General features: G+C 39.6%; 2 protein-coding genes across 21 annotated transcripts in view; one reads left to right on the top strand and one right to left on the bottom strand.

Moving 5' to 3' along the window:
• The window catches only part of LOC111247964 (beta-1,3-galactosyltransferase 5-like), an 89733-nt gene that overhangs the window by 7408 nt on the left and 57435 nt on the right, over positions 1 to 24890 (bottom strand). For 5 of the 19 annotated variants that reach the window (XM_086984457.1, XM_086984453.1, XM_022799578.2 and 2 more), the window contains 9 exons: positions 20981 to 21161; positions 19992 to 20125; positions 17726 to 17917; positions 16978 to 17119; positions 15499 to 15609; positions 14773 to 14854; positions 14312 to 14468; positions 13515 to 13964; positions 6475 to 12528 (listed from right to left, as the gene is read on the bottom strand). In XM_086984457.1, the coding sequence (XP_086840583.1) occupies positions 13790 to 13964; positions 14312 to 14468; positions 14773 to 14854; positions 15499 to 15609; positions 16978 to 17119; positions 17726 to 17917; positions 19992 to 20125; positions 20981 to 21142 (1155 nt within the window). In that variant the 5' untranslated portion in view covers positions 21143 to 21161 and the 3' untranslated portion in view covers positions 6475 to 12528; positions 13515 to 13789. The other 14 variants (XM_086984452.1, XM_086984448.1, XM_086984451.1 and 11 more) reach the window with 11 other exon arrangements.
• Positions 890 to 11153, top strand: LOC111247966 (uncharacterized). 2 transcript variants are annotated; one of them, XM_086984466.1, is made up of 8 exons: positions 890 to 1147; positions 3842 to 4025; positions 5058 to 5140; positions 5804 to 5984; positions 6283 to 6394; positions 6553 to 6703; positions 7613 to 7918; positions 8509 to 11153. In XM_086984466.1, exons 2-8 carry the CDS (start codon positions 3881 to 3883, stop codon positions 8647 to 8649), a joined length of 1119 nt encoding a protein of 372 aa, XP_086840592.1. In that variant the 5' UTR covers positions 890 to 1147; positions 3842 to 3880; the 3' UTR covers positions 8650 to 11153. The 2 variants fall into 2 exon arrangements, with proteins under 2 accessions (XP_086840592.1, XP_086840591.1); XM_086984465.1 differs by having other exon boundaries at positions 892 to 1338.

Raw genomic sequence — 24890 nt, 5'->3', positions numbered from 1 at the left:
TCGATTTGGCTTTATCGTTTGCTCTTTGTCTCTCTCTATAAGCAGGATACCTTGCCTCTTAATTAACTATTTGCCTTATTTTCTTCACAAGAACACGTAGGATCTGTCTGAGGCTATTTGCTTTGCCTACTGATGTATAGGATTGCAGTGCTCGGCGTCCGCAAAGACACTCAACGGCGTTTCGCCCGACATAAAGTTAGCTCAACTTCAATCTTCAAAATAAATGAGATCATGTTATGTCCATCTATTTTTACCATGATGTAAGTGACTCGATGATGTCGAGCTGACGGCCGTCGGATTCTGCTTCAGGGTTGTCAGTTTCTTCAATCTATTATTTTTCTTAGTCATCACACTTGTTCGTAGTTTGACACCAAACCCATTTCCCCTTTACTTTTCCAGCCTATCAATCGATATACCGCCAAAAAGGTCGATACTCAACTTACACACTTATCCCGGTCGGGAACGACTAGAAGACAATTTTTACAAGTCTGCAAATTGCAATTGTGCATTCCGGAAGCAATACAGCCGATGCAGCGGCTATTGCCTTCTCTGAGGAAGATCTGCAGAGAATGCGTTCGTATGTACAAAGTAGGGAAAAGTGGGGACTTTGTAGGGCGGAAGTCTGTGCGCGCAGGAGGACGAAGCCGGCCAACTCCGCAGGCTCCTGGCGCGGGCATCGCAGGCCACGGGCGGATATTAGCTCATTGGAAGGCCGTATCTGTTGGCGTCCTGCTGCTGCAACGTCAGGACAACCTGTGGATTCGCGCATGCGCGATGATCCTCACTTGGTGGCTTAGTAACAGCGACACAGCGTTCCTCTAGCTTCCCTTCCCTCGATAACTGGGCTCACTTGCACGATCTTCCGTGCAGGCCCCGTGGGATAATGTCAGTCGATGGAGCATTGGGAAATGATCCCGGTGACGCAAAGGGAAGAGAAAGAGTAGGTGTAAGAGGAGGACTGGGGTAAGATCACTGTTCGGGTGACGGCCATCTTGTTCTGCTAGCCGATGCGCAGAGGGAGCCGGTGGCACCCGCTGTGGTAAAAGTAACGGCAACAGTGCCAGCAATTGTGGTGACTAGTGTTGATTGGTACGGGCAGCAGATAAGTGCACGAGCGCCCATTGCAGGATCCCACAGAGCAAGCACGGTACGTGCAGAAAGCCCAATGGGTCAAGCGCTAGTTCGTCGTTGAAAAACGCTATTTCCGCTTGATCACTTTTTCATTGAAAAAGTATTGTATTTCATCGTACGATATAACTGTATTTTCGGGGAATAGGAGGTCCGAGGCCGAAAGACGTCCTTGATAATCGACAGGGAAGCGAGTTTCTCAGAATAAAGGTACGTGAGAGTCAAACATGTGAAATCATACGGATGGTAAGTGCTGGCGAAGAGAAATCTCATTGCCAATTGGGTTGATACAGTTGATCGAACGGCTGGATTAGGCTTCATGCATACGTCAGCAATAACGCTGAGAACCTGTGTGACCGCAAAGCTGAATCGAACAGTGTAAGCACCTAAATATACCTGCCAATGCGCAAGATTATCATATTCTTTTTTTTTCTTAAATATTTCCTTATCTATTCATCTTGTTTACAGGAATTATTATTTATGTCCGATTCTTATTTGAGACAAGTAAACCCTACGACCGCATCGGTTTTAAGGAAACTGAGATTAAACAAGAGCCCCAGACGGCGTTGGCATTACATTTGCAATATCTTATACATTTTAGTGACTCTAAATGGCATTTTTTTATTCATTTTAATACTACGGGTACAGAGTGGCGACGGGTCATCAATAATAACTCTGCATACGAGATCATTTGGTCATTCCTAAAGGGATACCTAGAAAGATGAGAGACTCGTAGCATATATAAAGACTTGATGCGCGAACGGACCTTGATAATCCGAATGGCATAACGTTGGATCTCCTATGCCATATTCAAATTCTACCTGTCGGAGAATTATAATGGCGTACATAATGATCTGTTCAGAGGTACGTGTTGGAAAAGACAGCTGGCCCAAAATTTTGACAGCGAAGTAATATTTTTGCCATAGTTGAAAAAAACACTAATCTAGTCCAAGCTTTGTTCTTATTATATATTTTTATTACAGCAGATTGTGTCAAGCCGAGACATTTTGTGGATGAACTTAACTACGCGACTGTACTATCGATGCTAATTAAGTCGCTCAGTATCTCTGTGAGGCATTGAGGAGAAATGGGGCACGTTTCCTCTGCAAAAACGGTTTCAACATTAGCTCATTTAGCATGAGCTAGCTCATTTAGCATGAGCTAGCTCATTTTTAAAGTCCTAAATGCTTGCGTTAGGCGATGAGTGGCGAATCTGCCTTATAAGAGTGAAATGGTCGGCCAAACAGGCAGTGTGCAATCTATTTTCATGGGGCTCTATGTGGAAAAACAGCACATTCATATAAATAGGATATATAAATCGGCTCCAAATTGAACCCCAAGAAGCCCCACACGTTGTCACATTTGGAGCCACACTACCGATGTGCTCAGGTATGAAACGATTGGGTAAATGAATCGCAAATGATAGCAGAAAAGTCGTAGCATGAAATAACTTCTAGAAGATATTGTCCGAGGTGATACCAAATGCGTTCACCACATTAATTAAGGTTACGAGGGAAGTATTTCCTCAATTTCAGTTGTTCATCATCGTTTTAATTAAAATTACCCCCAAACCCCAAGTAGCGAGAAGCTCGTTTGAGATCATAATTTCAAACAATTTCAGGTACACTGAAATCCCGTAGTCGACTCCCGTCGATAAGATGCTCCATAGCAATTTCAGTCTAGAGAAAGTACTAGAGAAGGAATCTTACGAACTGTTTGTCTTAAAACATTTTTCTGACAAATGTATATCTGATTGTATGTAATACATTGATGAAATTTAAGGAACTCAAATGTATTCAAATTTATATCGAGAATTCCTCGTGCGACATACTTTATATGACAGCTACCAAAACAGCGATAACTTTTTTAAAGTTATCGCTGCGATATTCTTATTTGGTCCTCCTGCTTTTTTGGTTCTTCCCTCGAGTAAGAAATTTCTTACTTATTTCGATTGAGACAAGACGTATGCCTGCTTTCTCAGTATATTTGCGCTAAAGATATTGTAAGTACATTTGCTCTGGCTGCCACCCACGTGCCATCTCTACTTTGAAAAAGCATAATCCCACTATATCAGAAGCAGTGGATTTTTGACAACTATTACAACAAATACATATCTGAAACATTTTGCCTAAATAATATCGGTCCGACAATGAGCCTAAAAGAGTTGGTACCATCTAAGTATTATGATGTTCGGATCAGAATACCTTTGAATACACCGAACCCGTAAGAGGATTAACTACTAAAAAAAAAAAGTGATGGGTATTTATCCTTCGTACGTAATGGCAAATGGACATTGAGAATCTATTTACTCCGCCGAGTATGTCGTTGAGCTACAGTAGGTAGCTTACAATTCATCAAGTTATTAACTAGCCCGGCAGCTAAGTAAATACAAACTGCTCCTACCAGCTACTATATGGATGGACTGCATATCCTGGTTTGACGGCAGGGTGCTTTTTATTCCCGCCCCTTATCTATCTCTCCGTGCAAAACACCCGGCGTTCGACCAGACTTCTGCAACGCAGGCCAAAATAGGCCATAATATTCGGCACAAGGAGCCACATGTGTCTTACTATGATCAGCTTGCGATATTGTTCAAGCTTAATAAGGTAATCGATCGCCAGTTTTCCATATAGTCGAAACGTAAGCAACGCTAAAGACCACCCTTCGATAACGGATTCAATCGAGAAGATTAACAGTGACTATCGATTTTCAGGAGATAGGTGTCACAACAATAGCGTTAACCGATTGAGCCATGGGCTCAAATGGTAGGAGAGGGCGTGGTGTGGATCCTGTTTCTAGATGGTTTTGGTTTTTGTTGGTATTTTGCCTGATTGCAGCAGCTTTAACTAAGGCCTTCCCAACAACACTTCAAGAGAGTGGAAACTCTGCAAATAAAGGTATACAGACAAGCACGTTATTTAAGTGTCTGTCAAAATGTAATTATTTTATTCTAGGCCAAGCGTCCATGTCTAATCGGTGTTAAATCAGGTGAAGATGATGGCTATCGTTGTTAAAGGCAAAATTACGCATTACGTTAACGTTGATCTGCTACAATCGGAAAACAATTAGACCATCTCTAATAGCGCTGTATATGCAATGCAATACCAAGTGAGGTAGATTTAACAGTTAGAGAAGTATTTGATGCGCGCGTTTATGGAATAGACGTCTTGAATATTTCCTTAAGTTTACCTGGACACATACACCACGGCGCCTCTAAGGATGACAGGCCTTTAAGACAATCCCGCTTCTGTTTGCACAACGTGAAAGCCTGAAGATTGTATTTTGGTTACGCGTCACAGACCCTTCAGACACACGGTCGTTTTTTCTCTTAGTTACTGCACGCCCGAGACCGTGTTTTCGTTGTTTTTTTATGTATGATTTTATATAATATTTCATTAATATTATATTATGTGTTATTTATATTATTTTTGTCATGTTCATCTTCGTTTAACTACGGTGTGTTTAAGCGATTATATTCATGTCAAAATCTTTTCTTTTTCTTTAACTGAAAAGAAGTCATCGATGTATGGCCTGAAGCCAGCGAACGAGTTACCTTATTATACGTCTCTGCTATTGACGTAATGAGTCAGTGTCGCTGGCTCCTACTTATTAAGGTGCTAATTGTTAATGATCCTTATAAATCATTTTTACGTATCTGTTTTTACAATGTTATTTTGTGTTTAAGTGTTATATGGCCATAAATTTATATAAAATATCACGTCAAATGGCTGTTTAGTTCAGAATACTGTACTCATTCGAGGAATTCATAGGACCAATTTTCGGAATCAGATCATACATAAACAATAGCGCCCTGATTATGGGTCCATCCGTAACAGATCATCAAATTTTTAATCAGCATTTCGACCTTGTGTGTGTAAACAAACTTCTTCGGAAAAGGTTTTATAATTAGAAATCCTTCTAATTTTCAGACGGTGCGGTGGTCGGTGCTCAAAATTCAAATCCTCCAATCGCGAAGTACAATGAAACGGCCGCTTCTTCAAATGCTATTAAGGTAACGTTGCATGAGTTCGTTAACTACTGGTTCTGCAACAACTAAATAAAGGAGACGCTAGTGCAAAAGCTGTCTTATTTATTTATCTAAGAGGAAAATGAGTCGTAATTGTAATATCGTGACACTTGTGTGTTCTTCACTTACGATAAGTGGCAAGTTCTTTTAGATGCAGACCATATAGAGTTCGGACGATCGTTCACGATCGCAAATCGCACTGCTGCGTAAGAGCGTCACTAGGTCACTGCGTCTGTCTTTGTTAAAGCGTAATAAATTTGCAAACAGAAGGTATGGACTATAATCGTTTTAAACTCATCAATAGGTCTCAGTACACGTAGCTTCGCAGGAACAATATACTCTTAAGTTTTCTAGCGTATCACGCAAAAATTAAGTAAAATTCCCCGTCCCGACGGTTTCTTTCACTATTAACATGAAGATCACTTACAACACATCTTTTATTCATGATTGGATAATTGTTTATTAATCAGTAAAGTCTACTCTATAAGGATAGCTCGTATTTGGCAACCCAATGAGGAGAACTTTGTGACCCGCTTTTTTACGATTGTCCAGGCGAGCCCAGTCTCATCATGTTAATGGGATTAAGAGTAGTAAAATTATACTGGCATAAACTAACGTACACTACGACGTTAATTGCGTATCCGATAGGAGTCTGATTCCTCGGAGAAGCACATCGGTCTTCCATCATCAGAAGTATCCGAAGCGCCACTAATGGACCAGGATCCGACGGAAACTCTGAATGAGCACCCTACTCGACTTGACTACTATGAAGATATGCAAATCTTAAAAGATCCCGATGAAGATGATACACCTGTTCTGCCAGAACACGGTTAGGAATCACATGTAATTATGGCTTCGTTACGAGTATGGATAGCGTGTAGTATACAGAATCAATGGCACTTACAAAATACCCAACGAAAGATGAATTATATTAAAGAGAGTTAATACCCATTTGTATATGTATTGTGTAAAGTTATCTTTTTTCGGAATTTTAAAATTTTACAACACTTTATTTACACATTTTACAACACGAGTTTCAATATGACTGCTCTACACCTCTTACATACACAACAGTTAATTCTAGCATATTATCATTATATAATCGGCTTCTGTCATGTATTGATTAGCGGTGAATGTAAATGAAGATTACGCAGGAATTTACGACTATCGAGGTTCACCGGATGGTCGATATCGTCGCAAAAGGACATTGACCACGAATATCGAACAGCTTCTCATAAGGTAGACTTGTGTATTAATTATATATTGAAGGAATCAACTGGTAACGTTAGAAGATAAATGTATAATGATTCAAACCGGCATTTATAAAGTCGAATAAGTCAAAAGTTTATTGAACGTACGGCTGATCAAACTGACTAAATGGATCCCATTCTTTGCAGGTCCTCACGCTTGAACAGGGTACGACGTAGCATATCTGATAACTCTTTATCTGAGACGATATCAGCAGGCGAGCGTGCTGAGAGGCTCGTTTCGTTGTTACGTATCCTTCAAGATGCTGATCCTGCTTTTGATGCAAATGATTTCCTTAAGGTACAAAATCAATCGATGCGAATATTCATCCGTTTTGAAGAACACATTGGAATTCTGTCGTGACGTTGCTTAAGAAGTATAGTTAGTTTTTTCTACGTTTCTTGCTCCCTGGTTATATAAGTTAACTAGCATATACTGAGCTATCTGTTCTACGACAGCCGCTAATCGATTTGTTTTGTTCTGCTTCGCACCTGAGAGCATATCCTATAGAATCCATGTCAAATATATCTATATATATATATATTGTTACTGAAAACTAGCTTACATTATATCTAGACAATCGACTACAATGTGTACGTCTTTTAATCGTTTTACTTTTAAATATTGTCTGTCAAGGAAAGATCCACTCAGAGCCTAATTTTCGGGGTTGCCCGTTTAGGGGGGAATAAGTATAGTCAATGAGATGTCATATTCGGTACAAGTTTCAGAGAAGCAGTTAGACAGCGTCGCTGAACTTCCCAGCTAACTGGCTGTTCATAGGACATTTCGCCTAGGATCAGTTTTATGTAGCGCTAATTGTATTAACAGCATGACTAGCGTAGTAAGATAGCCTTTCAATGGCTAAAATCTCTGTCTGAAAGAAGAAAGCAAAGCATATTAAAAGCTAGAAGATAAATTACTTCGAGGGAAAGTATTACCGCGCATCGGTCAGTTAGTACGTGCACTTTTGGCCAGGCTTCAGAGTAGTGCTCCATGGGTTATTGAAGAATGTGGACAAGAGAAGGTTAGCAAACCGCATGCTAGTTTAAAGACATATAGCACGAGGACGCAGTTCCTTTTCGCTTAAGTAACTACCGCTTTTATTGAGTCACTGATGGTATGTAACCGTGATGCTGATGATGCAGTTAGTCTTGTCGTGAGATTTACCAAATGGTACTTTTTCTCTTTTATATATTACAAATACGTTAGGTTCTTCATACGCCATCAGTGAGTGACCAAGACCTCGAATATTTAATCTATTTGTCAAATATTGCGGATCTTACCGGCGCAACCGCCTTGTTTCCACGTCCAGCCGACCGAGATCACGATGTCAGAGAACGCAACTTCGATGCTTCGGAAAAACAGTCGGTCCAGGGTAATCTGGAGACTGCCCGATCATTGCAGTCGACTTGGCCGGAACTTATAGAACTCGCACGAATGCAGCAACAAAGACGAAAAGGACAACAAAAACAGCATTTTCTGCAGCAGTCATCCGAGCCATTCTTCCTTGTGCCGGTCAGTAAGAATATGACAGTCAAACAAAATCTACCAAACCCGATCTTAATTGCATCTTCGATCTCTTAAATGTGACCAACTTCAATACAAGCGAAAACAAAAATGTTGAAATAATTTTAAATGATGTTTTGCCGGTATCCTTACACAATGGAGATAAATATGTCAACAGTGCACCATTACGGGAGCCATTTTTTGTCGTCTAGAGCTATCGAAGCATTTCAACAACCGAACTGCCTCTAGATCTAATTTTAATTTGAAACAACTCCATGTGTGTATCTACATGCTCCAAGAGCCTTTGCGTTGCCCACTTTGAGATGCACGCCTTAACCCTAAACTGTACATAAGATAGAAAAAACTTATGTACATTTAGACTGTACAATTAGATCTAGAAGTAAGTCTTTTTTTCTCAAAATCCTTTAAAAATGTTAAAGCAGAAGAATATCCTCATAACAGACCAACACAAAACATTACCTGTGTCTCTGTGTCAAGCAATGTCCCAAGAGTTTCATACTTGCTTAAACCAAATTAATCATATATCTCTTATCCTGCTGCGAGCGTCGTTCACACATAATTTGTCGTATTTTTTGCAGGATTTCATTCTATTAGATGACAGCAGCATTGCATCGAAACGTGAACAGCCCCCGAAGTCAAGCTTGACCTTCTCCCGTCTATTTGCTATCGCTGCCCTGATGGCGCAACAGCAATATGATCCTACAGGGATTGCCATGTGATTTAACAAGCTATACCAGATTTGTGTAGTTCGCTTCCTCCACTCGGTGGTTTTGTACCTTTAACGGGGACCTCGACAGATCTTCCCGTTACTTATTCATGATGGGGTTACACGGCGGCAAATATCTCCACCCATTGGACGCCGATTTGTTTGCCATGCGGCTTTTAACGATTCTAACGGAAATCCTCAGTTTTGTATCACCAGTCAATGTGATGAACGATCGCTTTGGCTCTGGGCACGTCACGATACTAGCGGGTAAATGGGGGAAGAAATAGGTGTCTACATCAGTGAAGTCATAATAGAGCGATGACAAGTGACAGGCTGATGAGGGCATACAACTCTGTTATCTCGCTTCACATAGTACATCGATGACGCGAACATGTTCCGCAATTCATAATTCCAATTATACATTAATATTACTATCATTATAATCATACAGTCTTACAGATCCTGCTATAGCATAGACATATACATGGAAAAATAATAATAGAGTACACGTGACGTACGCTAAACTGCCTGAAAACAAAAACCTACCACTAACATCTACGTGCAGACGATATAACACACCAAGAAATATATAATCGGCAACTAATCGATGAGCGGAGCGCCAATGCTGCGCGAGGAAAAGACAAGGTTTGGGGAACGACTGATAACTGTTTAGCCTATGCCTTTTTCCAATCGTCGTCTCGGTATAAGCTTTATATAGGCGAAGAAATCATTAAATATTTGTTCAAGATGAACTGGGAAAAAGTGAGGTGCGGCAATTGATGCTCCAAAGCCAGCAAAAGCACAAACGAGGCGGAGAAAGCACTACAGGAAATAAGGTTCTGAAGAATAATATTTGCATCCTAATTACTACCTCATAACTGCTTTTGAGAAGCCTATGAGAAATACTGATGCATGCTTGCGCGGAGGTACTTTTATCTAAAGATGAAATTCGAATACATTCTTCTGAAACCATGGGATATTCTTCAGTAGATTACATTGAAAATAATATGGCAGGATTGGTGGAACGTAAAGAAAAGAGATGGAACTATAAAACGTATAATACTCCATAGGACAAAACGATCTAAAATTAGCTTTGTTAAAAAGCGCTTTCCAGGTAAGAGTATATCTGGCCTGCGAGAAGCTGCGTCGAAAATGAGATATATCTTTACTATTAATAATTACTGACACGGCGTGACATTTGCATTTCCGGGGGCGCGGAATAGACTTGTAAAGCTCGTTCTGCTGGTAACGGTCAGAAGTCCTCTTCTTGATTTTCTACGTTTTCGTTGTTTTTAAAGCGGTTACAATGGGCGAGTCCTTAACCAGGATTTACTCGTCCCAAATAATAGGAACAATTAGATGAATAGTGATGATTGGTGATAATCACTATGGTAAGTACTTGCTGTGTAATCCAGAACACGCACTTCAATCTCAACTTGTGATAATAGAGTCAGGAGACGGAAACTTAAGGGAAGTTGTTGGAGATTGTTGACGAAGTAGATTTTGCCTCGGGAAAGGTTACTGGTTAACGGAGGGAATCGTCAACGGGTGACAGTTACATAATTGACCGATAGATATATATATGACAGAATATAATAATCGTAATTATCGATGTGTGGGAGTTACAGACAGAAGAAGAAGAAGAAGAAGAAGAAGAAGAAGAAGCTTACTTTAAAGATTTCGTCATTTAATTGAAGTCGTGGGAACAACTCAAAAACGTACATTTTAAATTTCACTGCGAATAGATTACAGCAGGTATGTCATATACTGGGCCCACAGATACACCCACGCAATTAACAAACAACTACGTCTGGGCATCGTACCACGTTCTCGAAGCGTTCGTGGGTCGTCTAGGTGTCAGCGTAAATGCTCCGCGCTTCCCACACTACCGCATTTTAAAACGCGGTTTTACTTTTCTCGATACCGATACAGTTGTGGCCATCTGCTCTTATTTACCTCATGTGATATGTAGAAGAAAAGATAATAATATAAATATCACAGCATCTTACGTCTCTTTATCGCCTACCGAAATACTGATGGAGAAATAGTTATTACTTTCTCTAATAGAAAGAAACTACTGGATGTTCAACATTACTTATACCGAAGGCACTCTCAAGTTGTTATGAAATTTTTATCATAAAAAAAAATACACCTTTAGTGATGAACGTCTATAAACGAAATGTTCGACATGGATAATATAGTTAGTTCTGTTTGCAAGAGATAGATTTCTGTCAAAAATCGGTTAGGCCTATGGTCGGTAATAGTAAACTAGAGCGGTTTAGGCCAAAAATACATTTTCCATTCGTTTTAACGGATGCCTACATTTGAATCTTTTGAGAAGTAATTAACCTGTAGATCTGTACTTTTAGCCTGTAGATCTCTCCGAGTTACTTGCAATGATTTTTGCATAGAATATTAATTAGGATAGATATTCGCGTATAAATATTATACAAGAGATAATTACTTTAGAAAAAGTGTATTTTGTCGAGATAATAAAGTGCTTTATTTGAGTTAAAACCGGTTCTGTTTTTAAACTGTGTATAGATTCTAGCATTGAAATTGAATCTACACTTCTGCTGCTGGAGGTGAAGCCTTGGCAGGTTACGCGAGGAATCAACCAGCTCAACATTCTTTTAAAAAGAGCTGTACAATGGATTCCATAGATTTAAAAAAATATTAGTTTGCTAAATATCCTTATATAATTTTATGCACATGTATACTGTTTATTTTCTTAGAACGCAGTACCTGTTAAATGGTTCAGACGCGAAACACGATGATCAAAAAGCAATCGTTCAATGGCCGTCTATAGCTAATAACAACTTACTGAAAAGCACTGCGACAGATCCATACAGAGTTATAAATTTTTTGAAGATTCTGTTAAATGGAACTTTCATCGAATTAATCACTAAGTTGATAAGCAATGCAAGTTAATACGCTTCGGTTCACCTATTAGTGCAGCTTTTCCCATATATTTAGCCCTGAATCTGCATTTTTCAAGCTGATTTCTTTCAAAATACACCGCGTAGCAGTTATTTACATTCTATTTATAGCTATGTTACTGTAGAATATTTGATGTGACACTGGCATAATATAACCCTAGTTCTTCTGGATATAAGACGAGCGCCGCGAACGCCACAGCAGTCATGTCTTGCCTGTCTAACATCACTAGCAAAAATAGGACTATTCGTATTTCTGTCCTTCGCTGACGAGCATAGGTTAAATGCAGCGGCCCATACTGTCGACGAGGTTTTTCAAATAGGTACTAGACTGTACACAACCTGTTGTCTCTTTATAAAATATATATTTTTCTCAATTTAAATAGTATATCGCGGCGGCAACGTCAGAGTATCAGACGTGACAAGCAGAAGTGACGTGTTACACGTTATTATTATTACGGTTATATATTTGGTATCAAGCATTACACCGTATGTTATATTAAAAATAGGCAATCGTTCGAATGCTCCTCCAATCTAGACGCTGGAGAAACGCAATTAAGCTGCTTCAAGGCGACCCTCGTTTACCAAACATTTTTTTAGACTCGTTTGCATTTTTCTATCTAAAATGATTAGGTGAATTCGTTATCGGTAAACCTGCTAGTAACCACAAAGGACTGCATCAATTCAAAGGTCACGCAGAAATAAAAGCAATGTCTAGGCTTCCTGGGAGTCCCGGGGACGACAAAAAGCCAATTATGGGAGGCGTCAAGTATTTTCAAGAACCGCTTATAATGTGGAGATGTTACCTATGTTTTGTTGAGATTTTAACTCAATTGTGTGCTCGCCGCAAAGTCTAAGCTAACTTACTTGAGGTTATAGTAACTTTGCCTTCGCGGCAACAGATGAGTGGTGTTCGCCTTATCCATCCAGTCGCCATAAACACATTCAATCAAATACTGAAAGGAAAAATCGAACAGAATGCGATCCTTGTAGTAGATCTCACCGTAGACTGAGTTCTGTATACGTGAAGTTCTCTGATGAAATCCTTTCTAGGAAAATTTGGTACTATGTTTGTTATGCAGCTTTCAGCTTTAGCGGAGTGTCTGGTAAACACGAAGTCGACTGCAAAACTTTGTTCTACTCCGATGATGCTCAGGTAAGTGCAAAACCTTATTATTAATTAGCGCCTTATTTACAAGGCCTATGGCATTGGCTAGCAGGTTCTCACGAGTCAAATATTATAGGCGAACTTCACCGGATACGAACGTTAGACAACAAGTTGCCCCGCCTGATAGGCAGTTTCTAGCTATTCAAATATCGCCAACTATAAACGGCAATTAGGAGCATATCGTATTAGTTCCACACATCTGTACTCGTACTCGCAATATTAAAAAGCCATTCTCAGAAGCGAGTGCATGTGCGAGGAAGATACGCCTCGATGCTCGCGGCAAAAATATGTAAATGGGTGAAGAGATAGATATTTATATGACTTTAGCTTCGTGTGACATAACTACAATGTAGCTCCGTAGCGCAATTAGAGAATCGGTATATTTGCTTCATTCTAATCTAGTCAAAGTCTGGCTCTTTCGCGAATCCCCCTCGGGTCTCCGACACAATTACAAACAATTCAATTAATATGTTTCAGCTCGACTTTCGTTCTTGGCTTGTTTCAAATATGGTCCTCCTCTCTCAGTGACGATCCATGGCGTGCTTTTGACAATTGTTTTCGAGTTTGAAATTTGGCGGCATAACAAGATCAGCGCTTTTTTCGAAGAATAAATACACAATATAGCGTATATAATATTGACTTGGTAAATAGATATAAAGCAACAATGTAGAATTCAACGTTTTAGTCGTTGGCTAATAACAGCTAACGGTAAATGTCGTTCACAACTAACATAATTATACTATTTCTCGTTAATTAGTCGTTTATACGATTTACCCATAAGGCAGGAAAGGGTTCGTCAGTGAAATTGTCGTTCGAACTCCACAGCACTGTACATGCCACACGTCGCCTACCCCATCTGTGTAGGTGTGCTCACAAAAACTCGCTGAATTTAATAGTTAGGAAACCCCCCGAAAATCACTATATTTCTTGGCCTATTGGCGCAAATACTGCCGTACGACTGTGAAGCACGTGCGCGATTCGAGAAGCACTTAGGTGGCGCCCCAGTTGTTGTGAAGCTGCTACTTGTTTGGCTCAGCATGCGCCACCGTTCACATCGAGATGACTTTTATATAAGGGATACATCGACATGCATGAAATAAGCCAAAGAGGACATTCCTACAATTTCTTTGTGTGAAACGTAATATATTTGCAAACGAGCGCATTTTAGCGGGTGTCGAGTGGTGGCTGCCAATGTAATCGTGAAAATCACAAAGATCCACTTGCCTGGAAGGGTGACATAGCAGAAATAATGGGTGGACAAAATTAGCTTAGAATTTATCCAACTTCTGTTGTTTGTTATGTAGCTGAACAAAATTACGGGTCGCTCATTTTCAAGGAAGACAGACGAACACACAATTTTTATAAGCAGGGCAATTTTCTTCCCGCGCAATTTAAATTAATATGTCGACGGGTGAATGATAAATGGATATTTTTGGTTAGATGCTAGGTCATGTGTGGGTGGCATGATATGACTGATACAGGACATCGTATAGGCATTCTTTTTAATAGATACGGATTAAGACGCCAATACACCAATAGCAAAGAAATACTAAGCTGAGCGATGACCTTACTCCGATGTGCTGATGCCCGCAAGTCCGATTCGAGGCAAGCTGAGTTTAGTGGCTAAAAATCCAGTAACAAATACATCTTCCATGCTAATTAAGGCTGTACGAAAAACTTCTTTGAACATTTGTCCGATGACATTGCCGGTAATCACATACAGGCTGCCTTAGAACAGGAACAAAACAAACACACCCCACAGGCATTTAAGGTGTTTATTCATTGTCTATTATATGGTACAATGCACCAGTGTGTTGGCGTAATTTTGACCTACGTACAACGCGCTGTCAGGAACGAGAGGCCTAGGTTAATTGCTATCATATAATCTTGCTATGCTAATTGTAGCCAATTCAGTAGGAAGCGAAGCAAAAGTTGCAGTGCGACCGACGCACGTTTGCCCCTAAAAGAAGCCTCTATCTTAAAATTAGGCTTACCAATAAGGGCAACGTTGAGACAACTGTAGGAGACTTACCGCCAAGATAGTTAGGAAATACATCGTCGGGATATTCCTCCTTGGACACATACCATTTACTAGATTTATCACGAATTGGCCCCTGCAAATAAATATCGCAAGACAGAATGAAAAGATGTAGTACGAAGCTGGCAGCTTCTCGAAACACGCACTTACTCGCTCGAAAACAAGGACCTTAAAGCATTATATTCAACGAGTACGCTTCGATGCTAACGATGACCGCACAAAATCGCAGAATACGCTAAGGCGGAGGTTCAAAAAAATCCAGACATAAGCCATCGTGCGCAGGTTCCTATCGGAACAAATATCCCTCTAAATAACTATGGTAGAAAAAAATTCACAGAGATTTGCCTCGAAGCGTTTCCACAGAGAGTTTTTTGCCTTGGAAGTACTGCAACTGAAGCCTATTTTTAAACTGAGCACCATATATTTTAAATTTATCATCATTTTGTATTAATTTGTTGTATTTTAGCTCGGGAATTTCGTTTGATGAAAATGGCAGGATCTTTTATTGCTTCGAGATGAAGTCCCTTTGCGCCCTCCGTATTCTTACGTAAATTTTTAATTACGACGGACGAGCAATCTAATAATTTTTTTGATCCTATAGCTTCATATACCATATAGCCTTTCGTTCTTTCCGTGTCAAACAGCATCGACTCTACTTTTTTTTCTGTCATGTAAATTATATCTCTTTGCGGAAATCGGAACGTTGGCTAAATTACTAACCTTTTCGAAATGTCCCAGCCCCGCAGCAAATGGGATCCCCATCGACCCAAGTGTATCAATATTTTTACGTAGCTGCAGTACATTAATCATCATGTCATCGTCTGCTTTCACCTGTGTAATTCACGTACGCAGTAGAAATGATGCATAGATTATTGAATAGAAAAAGAATCAATTTAATGTTCGGCGCGCCGACTAAAGGCCGACTCGTGATCAGGCTCGTGGCCTTATAGTTGCTATCGACAGACCAAACTTAAGTTCATTTGAACGTCTAGTCTATTTTACTAATGCTAATAACCGAAATAGAAACAGCATGTCTTATAGCTACGTGAACAATGAGAATGGTGCAGTGTTCATATACAGCGTAAACGTTGTATAAGGTTAGGTTAGGTTCTTTGGAAATCTAGCTATGAGTTAACGCCGAGAGGACAAGTTGAATCACCAATTCGCGACGAACGAAATTCTAAAGACAATACCGAAAAACCGCAGAAATACACTGACGAAAGTCTCGGAAGAGACCGAACACGGATTTTCAAAGTTTTTTTTCAAAATTTTTTTTTTTTCAAAGGCCATTTGAGGGCTGGAAGGACTGTGCTAAAGGGCCTCAATTTTAGGAGAGGTGCATAGCGCATTTGGAAAGCAACCGGGATTATTTTGACATTTTTCCACAGCTGAAGAGACGTAGAGGTATGAATTTAACGAGAGAACAACAGCGCAATCGTCCAAGTATCATTTTCATCACAGCCTTTTTTTTAGAATTTCAACACTAGTTTTGATTCCTTTTGAAGAAAGAAAGCATTTCTCTATTTTTTTTCTCTTCATTTTTAGCGAAAATTGTTACTCTAGTTTTAAAGGTTGAAATTTTATTTTTGAGGTGGGGCACTTCGTACTTTTCTTGCATCTATGCTAATGTTCGATTCCAATTAAAGCAATGTGTGTTCATTGTGGAACCTTTGTTTCAACAAGATTCTGCAGCAACACCCACGCTAAACCTCAAGCAAAACATCTACGGTTAATAAAAATTCGCTTTTCCAAAAGGATTGTTTCATTCTTTTGCCATTACCCACTTTTTAAGCCACCATACTTTGTCAGCAACTTCTACCCTCTCATTTTTCTCGGAGCTAACTGTTTACCTGGTATAGTTTATCTGCGGCTATACACAGTCGATTCCTTTTGCAACATTTAAGCATCGTGTAGGGATACACACGATATTGAGGTTGAACTTTTTCCCAGTAGCAACCTCTCATATCTAGTATTATTTATGTGTAATATGACCAGTCGTAGATCATGTGGTGCGGCCCAGTTATCGATTCGGTAGACCTAACACAGTATGAACATCGGCCGGCAAAAAAATGAAGGTTAACGTATTCACTCTAAAGCTTTGGCAATGACTCACTAGATAAATGTTCGGTTGGCAGGTAAAACTTTTCCGTCTGTATTTATATAGTGCGTTCGTAAATATAATGGATTCTAAAAGCTTACGAGATACGTCGGGCGACAGTTCGCAGCCCATCTAAGCATCATTATGGACTTGATGGTCGCATTACGGTACGTATCATCAAAGGCATATTGCAAAATATCACCATACTTCCTGGACTCGAGCTTGATTTTTTCCTGGAATGAACTGCAAAAAAAGACACGAAAAGGCTCCTTTAGCTGAGTCATACGGGATTAGCATGACTTAAGGTATACCATAACAAACTAACGAAATGTATCCTATTGGATCATGAATTAACACATGTACTTGGTTAAGGCACATCAAGAACTAAAATAGGTTTACGGAGCTATTAGCGTAATACTAAAACAGTAACGAACCTTGAACTAATACAACGAAAAACGCTTGTCATAAAAATAAACCTGTCCTAAAACGACACTTTGCCAATAATAAAAATATAGATTATGCTCGTTTCAGAAAGCATCCTACATAATGTTAATCTGCCGTCAAACATATCAGCATATAAAAACGTCGTACAGCTACGTATACAGGCTTTTGACGTAGTGCAATGGGCAATTGATAATCTATATAAGAGGTCACAGAAATAAGATAATGAGCATGAAGTACTTGTTAACGGTTTCTTTTATTGATAACTATCCTTAGCCTATTTATTGAAGGACACATGCAGTTTAAGGAGTTTCCAAAATACACGACTGCTAGCCATAGTACTTTTTACTATTTCATGTAAATAGTATTTTTCTATAATAGTTCTATTACGCTAATAACTTCACGAACCTGTTTTTGCCACTTCCGAGAAGAAAGACGGTTTTACCCCTTCCTGAGATTGTTCGTACCTCGCTTGCCCATGTGCTTCTCACAGCTTCACGCTGGTTGATGTTTTCCACCGCAGATGCCACCACGAATAGAAATCGTAGATTCTCGCAAGAACCGATAGGTCGAATAGTTTCCACATAATCATAAGTATACCTGCGTCGTCCAAAAGCCCAGTACAGCATGGTGAACACAACGAAATCAATTTTAAAAATAACAGATAAAATCGTGCGTTTAGCTGGTGGAAAAGAAAAACACGATAGGAAAATAGCGATTGCGCAACTAACTTACGTGTCCACTTCCAACTTAGACAGGAAAACAGCCTATTAGATAGGCCAGCCTGATCTGGCTGGTTGACGCGCATCTCCTAATCTAATCCCCCCTAATGTAATCACAAGCAACATTCAACATGCTGCCACGCTGGCTCAAGTTTTAGCGTTGGCAAAAACTACTATTAGATAAATGAATCAGGGAAACAAAGAATGAAAAATGAGATATCTAGCTGCTTGTATTGTCGTTATGACGTTTCGCAGATCTGTTGGCAGAAGCCTGAAGGAGTTCAACAAGACCCACTTCGGTTAGGCTATACTTGTACGTACAGTTACTCCTTGATGCTATACCTTGATGAATGCTATACCTAAAAATAGGTTACTCTGAGGACTTGTTCCCGTAAGTGTACTGAGTGAAAGTGTTGAAGTGCCCTGTGAAATAATCATACCACCATGCTGCATAGTACACTAAATATTGGAGGTAGTCGGGAACAAACAAGCCTGCGAGCTGTTGTTTGTCGTAACGGTCGCGTGTTCCGCTGTTTTTTATGCTATTAGAGGAAGTAAGCTACTTGTACAACAGGATAGTGAATTTGTGTTGCGAATCAACCTCCGGGAACAAAAACTATCCTAAGTCATCCCGTATCGACAGTATACCACGTCTTAAATGGATATGGCTGCAGAAGAATTAAAAACAAATTTACACACAGCGTAGCAGAAAATCCATGATACAAAAAAAAAGAGAATGTAGAATCTAAGGTTAACATAAGCCTACGATGTCACGGAGTATTGACAAAGACCCCCGCGCACCTTATAAGACAGACGTCCCCTCACCAGATTGCTTGCTACGGAATTCTGCAACGAATGAAGCAACACACATATTCGATCTTTCTCTGAAAAAAAAATATATATGCCCAACGCAGAATCGCGGAAATGATTGTGCACGATGTAGATGTATTTGTTGTAGGTAGTAGCAAATTTTCGAGTTTGGGATATGAAGTTGGTGTTCTGACTGTGATGTTCAATGAAGGAAACGTTATACTACCATACTTCGTTCATAGATGTGTCACTGAATGTTTATCTGTATATTATAGAACTGCCACACAAGTGTGGAAAGCCAAAGCGGAAAACGATACGGAAGACTGTACATTTATTTTTACAATATGACTAATGCAAGATCTGTCTGAGTATACGAGTAGATCCTGTTTTTATAGCCACGTATGATCGTCAAACAGCCTAGACTCGAATCCGTCGGATTACTCTGTATGGAACTCTACTAAACGAGAGCTTAACAGGTTTCGGCACGACAACGTCGCCTTGCTCACTCATGCTATCAACAAAATATAAACATTTATATAAAGAAAATATCTAAAATGAGGCTGTGAGTTGTTTGCTCAAGCTGTAGTCGTAGTCGTAATGAGTAAATATAGCAGTGACACTTTTCTAACATATGTAAAAAATTTCCGTGAAATATATATATATATATATAGATGTTTAGATACGGTCTTAGAAGCAAGCATAAGAAAAATACCTGATTTATATATATACGTCTACTCAGCGATTAAGCACATCGTGAGGGCCGAGTGCACATCATCGCTTAGGTGAACCAATATAGATAACAATAGGTAGGCATAACGCTAGCGAGGTTATGGTGCCGTTTAGGTTAACTTTCACAGTTTAAAGCGGTTTACGACTATTGCGTAACCTTACATATTTCAATATGTTAGGTACATGTTCGTATGTCCCTTTTTTCATCTGCCTATAAGATTTTAATTACAACACGACGTGAAGTTCCTTAATCTTGCTTAAACCCTAGGATCTCTTTCAATAAAAGATCTGCCACCTACCCTGGTCAAATCGACGATTCAAAATAGGTCCTTAACACATGTTGAGAACAAACTATGCATAACCGTTACATTGCAGTTACTTATTGACATAATGGAGAACAGCCATATTCTTACCTTTGTGAAGTGTTAAACCACGCTCGGCGGGAGAAATCGGCCGAAACTTTTCTTTGTATTTCGAAACTGGTATCCTTAAAAAACTCCACATACCCTTTTAGTTGGTGACTTGTTAACGCGGAATATATGGTCACCTGTAACGTACGCGGAAAGCTAACTATTTCTTATTTTTACATAAATACGGGTTTTTAAAATACTTCACATAAGTTGTACATGAATGAACAGTTCCATGATTAACGCAATGGCCATTTAACTCCGCTTAAAAGGAGGCTCATCCTTCTCTTGTCGTATACCAAAGTCGACGCAACACCAACAAAAGTATCGCTTGTTAGCTATTTGTTTAGTATGAGATTGTCATCATATATAGCTCAAGTCAACATATGCGAGCGCGATGATGAAGTTTATTGCTATTATATAAGGTTATTGTGCCGTTTATGTTAGCTTTCACAGTTTAAAGCAGGCCTTGTTTACGATTATTGCGTGATCTTACATATTTGAGCATGTTAGGTATGTTCCACTTCATTTGCCGATCCGATTTGAAAATCAAGACGACGTGAAGTCTCTTAATCTTCCTTAAGATGTAAGATCCCTTTCAATAAAAGATTATGGCTCTGTGTCCCACCTACTCCGGTCAAATTCAACGATTCAAAGGAAGTTTTTAACGCACGTCGAGTGACGGCATAGCCTAATTTTTTTATTTGTTCGATTTCAAAAAAAATATTTAATTTTTTATGATTATTGGCGTTATTACAAAAATTGAAAAAAAAACCTATTGAATTCAGCTGGCCGTCGATAAAAATAATCTACCCTATCGACCATTCACACAGGACACTTATTTAGTATTGGCTTATTCTGCGTTATCTTGCACAATACATATAGTTGTAAATAAATTGCCCACATTGCGCTGCAAAAAAGGTCGCTATGCTTAAACCTATCTTCATCAGGCAACGTATGCTCAATGGCTGAGAAAGAAAACAGCACCAACTTACCTGTGGAGAACTTCGAACAAGCACGAGACATAGTACGACAAATAACAAGAAGAAGAAGAAGAAGACGATTCTAAAGCGTGATCGCCGGAACTGCGCCGTGGGCAGTGTATCAGTAAGCAGGTTGCCTCCTAAAGGAACTTTGCGGTAGACGAAAATGCTCATTCTTTTCTTGCTGGAACACCTTGAAGAACGAATTTAAGGCATGGATATTTAGAATTGCACTCGCTCGTAAGTTATGCAATCGCACAGGGTTTACCGCAACACAGAAGAGTTTGCTGTGTTTACAATGGACGCGGTGTTGTTATTACCTCATCAGTTAACAAACAGCACAGATTTAAAACCGTTTTTGTTTAGCACAATTGAAGTCTACTACCCGAAAAGCAAGCATTTCGGCATTCCCGTAGCTTATCTTGCAAAACTTTGCCCATCAACGAGACTATATTTAAATGAACCTGTCTCGTTGGGAGGAAAATTTCGAATAGGTGTGCCGAGAGCGTGTTTAGCCACGTTTGAAAAAAAAAACACCTAAATTAAGTTCTGAGCCGGCAACAAAATTGAATAGAGCTTGAAGAACTAACAGCGCGCCTCTTCAAGTCAACGAAACATTTGTACGAGGTTCGGCCACACCAATGTCGTAATAACTTTTCTATTATGATTTTAGATTCGCCACTATTTATTTGCTCGTACAACTTTCCAAAGCGTGAAAAGCGTTAACGAACCAGATAGCTAGCGTCAATGTCAGTATCTATTCCCAATCGATTCATATTAGGACATTCACGGTAGCGCACAGCGGATCAGCTCGCAAGCCTGAGATAAGTCACTCCGTCGACCAAATTAATAAATTATTGTTTACTACCTTGAAGAGTTATAGTGAAGTTACACGTATGTTCCCTTGGTAATCGGTCGAGGTCGAAAAAGATCGACGTAAACTATCAAGTTCCTGCATAGTGAACGCATAGAAAACGATATTCGTCAACGCGGCAACCAATAACAGCTATTCTATCGATTTTCGAATTACTGAATGTCAAAATTGCGTCATTACGTTGCAGTGATTAATACTCTAACAAACATCGTCTACTTTAGCGGAACAATACTGTTAGCTCTAATGCAACAATGAGAGAGATAGAGAGAGAGGGAGAGTCGCTATTACGTTTGGGCATGGCGCAAACGCTGCTACCGTGTAGACTTTATATGTTTATCTTGTGCATAGTGTAAGGAAAAAATGAGCTTGACAGCTCAGATCTCGCATACATACATTTTTAGCCAACAACTGTATTAGAAACAGTCGGTAAAAAGCTTAATCTTGTAAAAAATTCACAAACGGACATATCGGTTCATACTTTTTGCAATAAGACATCTGTGATTGTGTCAAATTTGTTCATAATAGCGCAGCCTGAGCTGGTATCTATAGTACCTTTGGACCAAATTATTGCAAATCATGATGTGAGCTTGTCACGTCACCTGTCCGCAGTTTTGATGAAAATAGGCATTTTTCCATAAATTTAAGGGTATCAGTGGACAAAGTATTATTACGGAAACAGTGTTCTGTACACCTAAATGTTACCTTATGAATATAGCCTTTGAAGACTCACCCTTCAAAGGGCCATATAAGAGTTGATAACGATAGCTCGTATCCGTTCGGTGGCTAATGATCCTAAGTCACAACCTAGAAGTAATGTCGAGGAAACGCAAAACAGTATTAAATTTAATTTCAGTGTACAAATAGTTGGGGAGTTCAACTGCTATCCAGCTGCATTCGTTGTCAGCATTCAAATGTACGTCCAACCCCGCTGCCTTCCGCCACGTCAGAGCCTTGCTGAGTGTTTCAGAATTGGTAAAAACTAGTATTTTGTCGGAGAGTGCATCATTCGTTACGTTTCTTTGCGTCCCATTTCAATAAGCTTGCTTTTATTCTTTTTTGATTTTCTTTTAGAGTTTCTATTGGTCTTCAAGGCGTGTTTCACTGAATAACCCTTAATTCTGGTCCTTTTCCGACGGTAGTTCGGCGTGGCACGTGATTTTTTTGGTTAGAACAATGTTACGTCGTTCAGTTAGACAACAACCGAACTGTTTAGGGCCCCTTGATCGTACTGTTAAATTAGGCGTAGATCGAAAAGCTTGAGTCGGATGGCATAAATTTCTATGTCTAAAAAAAAAAAAAAAAAAAGCAATTATTACATAAAATGAATTTAGTGTCTAAGTGAGTGAGGTTGAGATTTACCCAAACGGGCAGTTTAGCTATATGTAAAGTATCGAAACATCCACTTGATTACTGCGTTCGTGAGTCATTCGTAGAGTGGCCTATTTACAGTTTAATTTGAGAGCATATGTTGCAACAGCTACGTGTTGTTATCGCAGCAAAAACTAAAAAAATTCGTTGAAATCTCTTGGCGCTATGCTTTATAAAATTTTCGATCCGAATCTACCAGTGCTGTTACTGGCACAGTAACAAATAGTCGTGACGCACGAAAATTACATTGCTCTAATACGATTTCATAGATCTGATAGAGTTTCGAGACACCCGAACGGCTGTCCGGAGCGTTTGTGGTTGTGCATCCTCAAATCGACCGCGTATCCTAATCTGACATTGGTCAGGAAAACCCACTAGGTGTACCTTTGCGTTTTTCAGTATAGTTCAGCGATAAGGTTTGTGTTGAATAACACTACACAATGTGTCGAATCGAGAAGTTTTGAGAAAAACGACCAGCAGTCAGACATGTCGTTCGTACTTGAAAATCATCCATGTCCGCCATCAAAACACTAAGCAGCAGAGTGACACTTTCTACCTTGCTTTCAGAAAAACCTACACTTAATAGAGGTCGGCAAACGGCAAATAAAAAACGAACAATATTAATTGGAAAACATGGTTTGTAAGCAAGCTTTGCCGCATTGATTGATTTAAAGTAAGATGATGATACTATATTATTAGCGTTGCTTCGAGCTAGGCAGTCAGTTGACCGAAAAAAATGACGTACTCTGGCTTTTAAACATCGTGTTGCAAAAATAAACAGAACTATTGCGTTGCCTTGGAAAATCGAACATAGCTCGGTTACCATCGGTCTCGTTTCGATGGGGCCACGGGTCAGAAATACAAGAATGCAATGATCTTTGCCTAGTACTTTACGTGTTCGGTGTAACCTGCACACAGGCATAGATTTTACTCTGAGATGCATGAATTTTAACCATTGTACATTAATCTTTGGCAACCTCGACAGCGTGCCATAAACTAAGCTTTCTTAAACTGTTCGTTTTTTGGCGATCATTGGGGTGATATTACTCTCTCGAGTACCTACTTCCGACAGGCCAATCAATAGACAATGAAAATCCTATCAACGACGCGTTCGTCACACTCAAAGCGACACTGCATATACGCCAAGGGTAATTAGAGTCTTAGAGAGCTTAATATTATTTGTTATTGATAAATGTCTCCGTTTTTCCTATTCAAATCCAACATAGCTACATCCCTTCTCTTAGCATGCGAGTATGCAGATAGGTCACTCGGAATGTCGACAGCGTCTTCAGAGTACTTACGCCGTGTACAAGTTACGCTGCAAGGTTTATGCCGTCCTGCATACAAGTTACTCGAAGTCTGTGATTGCAGTTTGAGCAAGCTCATCTAGAAGATAAAAAAATATATATATAAATAGCACATTGTTAAGGCGCGGCCCCGTAGTACATTGAGCTAAGCTACGGATTTCCGTCACGACTGCTATATCATGATGAGGTTGTACAACGAACGAAGAACGTTTGTTCCGCTCTTCAAGAGTCGTCAGTGCAGATGGTCTACACCTCTGTATACAAATACGACCATTAATCAGCTGATTCCAGAACTCCTGATTGTGTTACCAAACAACCCGATCTAAGTGTATCGGTTCGGCTTCTTAACGGGAGCATCACATTGCAAGGAAAA

Source organism: Varroa destructor, unplaced genomic scaffold (assembly GCF_002443255.2).
Source record: "Varroa destructor unplaced genomic scaffold, Vdes_3.0 BEIS01000003.1, whole genome shotgun sequence".
NCBI classification, from domain to species: Eukaryota; Metazoa; Arthropoda; class Arachnida; order Mesostigmata; family Varroidae; genus Varroa; species Varroa destructor.
The sequence above is the reverse complement of the archived record's forward strand: the minus strand, read 5'-3'. Positions and strand labels throughout refer to the sequence as shown.